We start from the raw sequence: 7703 nt of genomic DNA, 5'->3' as shown, positions 1-7703 counted from the left end.
CGGTGCAGGTGGGGACCTGGGGACAGAGCTGAGCTGGGACACAGTGCAGGTGGGGACCTGGGGACAGAGCTGAGCTGGGACACGGTGCAGGTGGGACCACAGAGCTGGGGACGTGCAGGTGGGGCTGATGATGGGACACAGTGCAGGTGGGGACCTGCAGAGCTGGGACACCAGGTGGGGACTGGGGACAGAGCTGAGCTGGGACATGGTGGGGGCTGGGGAGAGCTGGTGCAGGTGGGGACCTGGGGGGCTGACGGACACAGTGCTGGGACCAGAGCGGGACACGGTGCAGGTGGGGACCTGGGGACCTGGGGACAGAGGTGGGGCTGGGGACAGAGCTGATATGGGACACGGTGCAGGTGGGGACCTGGGGACAGAGCTGAGCTGGAACATGGTGCAGGTGGGGACCTGGGGACAGAGCTGACCTGGGACACGGTGCAGGTGGGCACCTGGGGACAGAGCTGAGCTGGGACATGGTGCAGGTGGGGACCTGGGGACGGAGCTGATATGGGACACAGTGCAGGTGGGGACCTGGGGACAGAGCTGATATGGAACATGGTGCAGGTGGGGACCTGGGAACGGAGCTGAGCCAGGACACGGGTGCTCCTCTGTCAGAGACAGTGCCCAGCCCGGGCAGCCTGTCCCACCCCCAGCCCAGCCCGTGGCACGCCAAGCACTCGCCCAACTCCCCATGTGCTGGGTAAAGAGGGAACAGCTGCAGGGGCCCTTCTGCTGCCTCAGGAGCTGGGACAGCACCCAGAGTCAGGCCGGGATCTAAATTTAAACTCATGCTTTGTGTGTTTGTACATGCGAGTGCAGGCTCCAGCCCCCACTGCCCCACCACCTCCCCTGCTGCACGGAGGAGACAGAGCCAGAGGAGCTCCAGCTGGCTGGGACCTGGGGAAGGGGGGCTCCACTGCAGGGCAGGAAGGGAAGAGACAGCTAGGGGAGCAACACCATGGAGCCCTCTTCACCCCAGGGTGACGTGAAGAAGAGGCAACAGAAGGAGAAGTCCAAGAAGCCGGTACCACCGATAGCTCCTCGTCCACCCAGGGCTCTGTTCTGCCTAACCCTGGAGAACCCCCTGCGGAAGGCCTGCATCAGCATCGTGGAGTGGAAGTATCCTGTGGCTGCAGGGGCTGGCAGCAGTGTGTGTGTGCCTGTGAGCCTGGTGGGCTGCTGGGGAGAGCTGTCAGCCTGTTCCAGGCTTGTGCTGTCTCATCGGGGCTGTCAGAGGCAGCAGGCACTCAGGCAGCCCTGCAGGATGGCAAAGGCAATGGCTGTGCTGGCTGGGGCTGCTGCGGAAAGCTGGGCTGAGGAGTGGGTCAGGCCATTGGTGGGGTGGCACAGGGACAGGCAGGGACAGCCTGGGGGCAGTGAATGTGTTGTGTCTGTTGTGTGCTGGGGAGCAATGGGGGACAGACTGCTGAGAGGGGAGGGGTTTGGTGTGGCAGGAGGGGGCACAGTGCCCATCCAGGGCTGGGGATGGGGTCAGGCTGGGGACAATGTGATACTCTGGAGGTTTGGGGGTGGTAGCAAGACCCTGGTGAGTTGTTTGGGATGGTTCTTTGTGTGTATCACAATCTGATCCCACAGCTGTGCTCTGCCCTGGGGCGGGGGACCTCCCCCAAATCCTTGCTGACACCATTGTCCTCTCAGCTCCCTTTCCCACCCCTCCCTGGTAGTGCTGTCACAGGTGAAGGCTTTTTGTGGGTGATACTGTTCAGAGGGATAGTCTTTCTTTGTGCCTTTGGCTTAGTGTTGTAGTTTGGGTGTTGCTTTTTGACCTTTTCTCTGGGGCATTGCAGCTCAGAAATACCAAGATGTCCTGTTCCTGCCATGCATCCAGGAGCTAGCACTTTGTTCACCCGTATTTTATGTAAAGGAAGAGAGTGGGAGATGAAATTTTTCACTTTGATTTCAGCAAATTGTTTGAGCTGTAGCAAAAATGATGGGCTGGGGAACAGAATCGAGTTCTTCCACCACATCTTTTCTCATTTTAGTTACTGAACCTTGTCTGAGTGTTCCTGGCCTTGGCAGGATGATCCCACCCCTGGCCAGGCTTTCCTCTGGGAGGTGGCTTGGTCACCTTAGGCTGGCTGTGCTGCTGTGGGGATACCGAAACCATGCCCGGAGATGCTGCTTTGTGCAAAGCCCTGTTGGCAGGCATGAGGGCATGCTCACAGCCCTGGTGGTGCTGGAGTTTGAGACCTCATTCCTTTACTGCAAGGGGACTCTCTGTCCTCCAGGGAGTGGGAGCAGGGCCAAAATGGGGCAGTTCTCATTTTCTGTGTCTCTGGCAAGAGAAATGATGGTTCAGTGGGCGCAGAAGGGAGCTGTGCCTGTGTCCTAAATGGGCACTGAGAAAGGAGGAAACTTGTGTGCATGCCTGAGTGGCAGGAGAGGTGTGGCATTCACATCCTCTGAACAGAGAGAGACATAATTCTCTCACAGGATTTTTCCTGGAGAAACACAAAGAGAAAAGGAGAAAACAATTCTTATCTTTATTCTCTGCTCCTCTTGTCGTTGCACATGTAAAATGTGTTAAGAAAATTGTTTACCTAAAGAGAATTCATAATTAAATTGTACTAAAGATTATTTTATTTCTTGAACTAATTAAAAAAACACTTTACCTGACTGTCCAGAGACAGTAATGAGATTTTCTTTAATACATATCTATAATATAATATTATTTTAATATCACTTTAGTAAAATATCTCTATAATATAATATAATATAATATAATATAATATAATATAATATAATATAATATAATAATTTAATGCAATATTAATATAATAATATAAAAGTATCTATATTATATTATAGTATATATAGTTATATATAATGTAATATTATAGTATAATAATATCTATAATAGAATATCTATAGAATAGAATAGAATATCTATAGATAGAATATAGTTTTAATAAATATAGAATAGAATATAGTTTTAATAAAACAATTATTCAACCTTCTAAATCAATAGAATCAAATACCAATCATTTCCCCCTGTCAGGGGCTCCCTAAATACTATAGGGAGGAGCTGGAAATAGGACTTACAACTTGCAGCATGCTCAGACACATTCTTCCTCCTGGGCCAGCTCATGCCAGAGCAAGTGCACAGCACAGGGAGGGTCTTCCCTGCCTTGGTGCTCTCGAGGGGGACGAGTGGGTGCCCCACAGCACCCATGTGCAGGTGGTTCTGACCTGTGCAGGACAAACGATCCAGGGAATCAGGTTTCTGCAGTGCCTGGCTGTATTTATACCCAGATGCACCTGGCTGCCCTCACTCAGGGATCAGGGTATGTGACAGGGTCGGGTCGTTCCAGTTCCTCTGGGTTATTATGGTCTGCAGGGCCCTGCAGGCTGCCAAGGGGAGATTAGCTGTGGCCCTCTTGTGTGGGGGTACCCGGGCTGTCGGTTCTGTGTGGCAGTATGTGTTCCTGCTCCCTGGGCCCATCACTGCTGTGTGCTGCTGCTGTCAGAGCACAAAGCTGAGCCACAGCGGCGGGCCAGGGTCTTTGTCAAGCAGTTGAAGGGTGGGGAGCAGCACTCCACTCAGCCCAGGGTGGGTGAAAGGCTGATTTGAGGCAAAGGGCATTTTGTGCTGAAATTTGCTCACATCTCAAGGAACATGTTCATCAGAACAAGGAAATGGAATGTTCTGCAGTTTACTGGGTGTTGTGTGCAAGACAGTCCTGATGGTTGTTGGGACTTTGTGACACCACCCTGGTGTTTCAGGTCATTCTGTAGCCAGGAGAACTTCAAGGCAGATGGGTGAGGATTCTGGGAACCCTGGAGGACCATGGAGCTGCAAGACGTAGAGACCTAATTCCTGCTGCAAGGCAGATGTGGGAACACTTGGATGCTGTGTGGTGGGAGCATGCTGGACAGAAAGAAGTGGGATTGCAAGACAAGGAGATGAGGAGGGTGCTGAGGCTCTGTGTCAGTGGCAGGAGGCAGAGACACTGTACCCAGTTATCCACATGTCTGGTTTTTGGTTCAATCTGTCCTTCTGCATTTCTGCCTCATAACTGTGCCAGAATCACAGGCAGCAAGTGGATTCCAGCTCCAGTTACAGGAGCTGCAGTGGAGGTCACCCTTCGAGGAGGGCTCGCCCTGGGCTCTGCCTCAGTGCCCGGACACAAAGGGGAGCAGCTTTCCCTGCTGACTTCAGTTTTTAAAGTGTCATCAGGTTGATGGGTAGAAAGGTTCAGAAAAGGAAACAAAGGCTGTGATGAGCCCAGGACACACCTGACAGCACTCAGGCTGCTGTGGATAGCATGGTGCCCAGGTGCCCCTTGCTCTGCAATACTGGGCTGGGCAGTGGTGTGGCCACCAGAGCCCAAGGCAGCCCTCAAGGGAGAATGCTGGGGGAAACAGAGAGGGGGATCCCTGGAGGGAGAGCCTGGCTGCAAGTGAGGCCCTGGAGACAGAGTTTGAGCTCTTTGGAGGCTTCAGGAAGGTGAGAGCTGAAGCTTGTCCAAGAGGTTTCAAGGCTCAACAAAGCAGTGACAGCAGCAGGAGCCTGGGAGTGACCAAGTGCCTGTCCCAGGGTTTTCATGGGAAATAGTAAAGTCGCCCCTTTTATTCGGAGGTGTCATAGGGCCCAAACAGCCCAGTTTCCACCTTGAAGGGGGAGGGACAGCCCTCAGGCTGAGCGCTGTGCTCACAGCAGTACTGCCTGTCCTGGGCCACCAAGGCTGTGAGGACACCGGGGGTGTTCTGCCACAGCAGCCCCTGGAGGAGCTGCCTTGCCCCTGGATGCCTTCAGCTGGGGCCACAGAGCCCCCGTGAGACCTGAGCAGCAGGAGTCTCCCTCACGGATGCCAAGTGCAGAGGGAGCTGGGGCCTGCCTGCTCTGGGGGGATGCTTGGGTTCATGTCGTAGCTGAGGCAGGGACAATACAAAGCAACACTGCATTATCAGAAGGCCTCAAACTGTTATTCTAGCACGCATGCTTTTCATACATTCTTACAAAACCCATAAGTTTAGTCACTGGTCATGAGAGACAAAGTGCTCATGGGAACGGGCAGTTGCAGGTTTCTCTTATTTGTCCTTCTTTCTTGGTTTCTATGTCAACGACCTTGCTAGAAAATTCTTTCAGGGATAAACAGGGATCCTCTTCTCAAACTTCTCTCTGGCTCGCAGGAGTCGCTGTAAAACCTCTCCCACAGGTTCAGTGCAAAAGGCTCCTGACCCTTCAGGGTGATTCACTGAAGGATGAGGAGGGGGAAGCTGCCAGCTCTCCCATCCCTTTGTCCTGTGGCAAAGCTGACCCCAGTGTCCTGGCCCTGCAGCCCCTGGGGATGTGCTGAGGCCGAGGTCTGGCTGCTCTCTCTGTGCTCTGCCCCTGTGGTGGGGTTGGTTCTCCACACCCACCCAGGCAGGACAGGGCAGGGCAGGGGTGGGCTTATTCTGCTTTTTCTTTCCTGTCTGCGCTCCTTAACCCTTCCTCTTAGACCCTTTGAGATCATCATCCTCCTCACCATCTTTGCCAACTGTGTTGCTCTGGCCATCTACCTGCCCATGCCTGAGGATGACACCAACATCGCCAACTCCAGCCTGGTAAGGAGCACTTGGAGCCCTTCCTGCAGCCCTGGGGGCTCTGTGGGGCTGGTGGCTTGGGGTGACACAGCTGCAAGGTGGCAAGAGCTGTTCTGGGGCCATCTGCTGCCCCAGGGGGGAGTCAGGCAGTGTTGGTCCAGCCAAAGCTGCTGCAGTCAATGGGAGGCAGGGGTGGGAAGAAGTGGCTGCAAAATGAGTTTTCAGAGGGGCTGAAAGCACCTCTGGGTAGAGATCAAAGGCAGCAGGCTGCGTGTGGGGTAGACATGAAGGAAGAGCTGATGCCAATGAAATAAAAAAAATTCCTCTGATTTTTTAAATCACACTTTCAAGAGGAAAAATCCTGTTCCAGAAAGGCTCAAATGGTTTGTTTCAGCATTTTGAAATAAATTTTTCTGACCTTTCCTTTCAAAACTCAATTTTGTTATTTTTTATTTAAGAGGGGGAAAAACCTGTTTCTGTTAGACAGAAAGGTTACTCCTTTCCAATCATTATTCCATATTCTTCCACAGTTGCTCCAGTTTTCCTGGAATATGATGTTTTGATGTGACCCAGATCAACAGTTTACACTGTTTTTAGATTGCCACACCTTTCTACTCTTCAGATCCCCGCTGTGGTTCAATCCACATTGATTTCCATTGACAGACTGAGTCTGATGACTAAATCAAAACATCTAAACCCCCCTTTTAATGAAATGGGGCTCCAGGACTCCTCAGGGTGAATGCCCATGGAGGGTCGGATCCTGGGGTGTTCCTTCAGCCTCCTGGCTGGTCTGACCAGCCTCCCTGACCCCTCGGCTGCTCTGGGGCTCTTCCCTGGCCGGGGGCAGAGCAGGCTTTGGTGGGTGCAGTTACCTCAGGGGAGAGGGAAAAGGGGCAAAGCAAGGCTGAGGCAGGTTGACCATGAGGACAGGGGGGATGGGGGCTCCCCTCTGGGAGAGGGCTTGGATATGGCCGAGCCCGGTGGGGGCAGAGCTGGGGGAAGGTGTGTGTGGGCATAAGGGGTGAAGTGGCACTGGCCTCACAGGGCTCCCAGAGGGGCTGATGCTGCCCCAGGAGCTTTCCCATGAGCAAGAGGCACATGGACAGGGACCAAGTGATGTAACTTCATTGCATAAATGAAATTCCATCTACGTTTATTTCTTGTATATTGGATTACTTATGCTATGCCCCACTGGGGGATGTTTCAGCCTGTTGCCACAGCAATAGGTGTCAAGAGCCAGGTAGCCCCAAGGCTGCTGTTCTTTCATTCCTGCTTGCTGTCCCTTTGTCACCATGTTCTGGTGGCTTTGTGGGAGCAAAGCCAGCTGAGAATTTAGCCAGGCACCCATCACCCGGGGCATCAGGCTATGGTTAGCACAGACCTGCTGTTGGAACCCTGGTTACTGAGAACTTCAGACTTTCTGTGCTGACAGGCACTGACCCCCAAGACAACACTGCATTGACCTGAGGCCGGGGAGAAGCTTCCAAAATGGAATGACAGAACTGGGATTGTGGGTGTGGAGTGTGAATAGAGGTGTGTAACATCACAGGGTGGAGAGCTTGGAGTTTAAGGTTTTAGAATAATGTAATATCTATAAAGCAAGATGGAGGTTTTGGGGCAGAGGCTGCTCCTTCTTCACCTTCTTCTCCATGGGTTTGGGTTTTGTGGAATTGGATAAAAAAGTCCTCATTGCGGGGCATGGGTGGTTGGTTATTGGGTTAAAAGTGAAAATAATTTAGGTGTCATTTCTTGATTGGACAGTTCTTAAAAGGCCTTGTAGAGAGAGAGACAGGGCTCCATTTTCAGTGTGTTAGAGTGAAGTGCTGCAGAACTCAGGGTGTGTGAGACTGTGACAGAGATAAGAGCTAAGAACATCTGAGTCCCAACAAGAAACACCATCTCACACATTTAACCCTGACCTTGGCAGAAAAGAAGAGCAAAGAATCAGCATCCTGTTACAGTCAGAATTATTCCCACCTTTACCATGCTCGGGTACAGTCAAGGACACTTTACCACCCAACTGGTGCAGTCAAGGGGATGCTTTAAGAACCTATAAATGAAAAAACACACCCTTTTGAGATGATCTTAGTAGAGGAGGTAAAAGAAAAGCTGATCTGTATTGGAGGCCTTCAGGGGCAGTTATGGAAAAATGT

At 52.2% G+C, this 7703-nt stretch overlaps 1 protein-coding gene across 1 annotated transcript in view; it reads left to right on the top strand.

Annotated features, from left to right (window-relative positions):
• The first annotated feature begins 860 nt into the window (after nucleotides 1–860).
• The window catches only part of CACNA1S (calcium voltage-gated channel subunit alpha1 S), a 54017-nt gene continuing 47174 nt past the window's right edge, over nucleotides 861–7703 (top strand). The window contains exons 1-2 of the mRNA XM_038162515.1: nucleotides 861–1119; nucleotides 5466–5571. Of these exons, the coding sequence (XP_038018443.1) occupies nucleotides 959–1119; nucleotides 5466–5571 (267 nt within the window). The 5' untranslated portion in view covers nucleotides 861–958. The remainder of the gene's footprint in view (nucleotides 1120–5465; nucleotides 5572–7703) is intronic.

The sequence above is a fragment of the Motacilla alba genome, chromosome 26 (assembly GCF_015832195.1).
Source record: "Motacilla alba alba isolate MOTALB_02 chromosome 26, Motacilla_alba_V1.0_pri, whole genome shotgun sequence".
Classification (NCBI taxonomy): domain Eukaryota; kingdom Metazoa; phylum Chordata; class Aves; order Passeriformes; family Motacillidae; genus Motacilla; species Motacilla alba.
The sequence above is the reverse complement of the archived record's forward strand: the minus strand, read 5'-3'. Positions and strand labels throughout refer to the sequence as shown.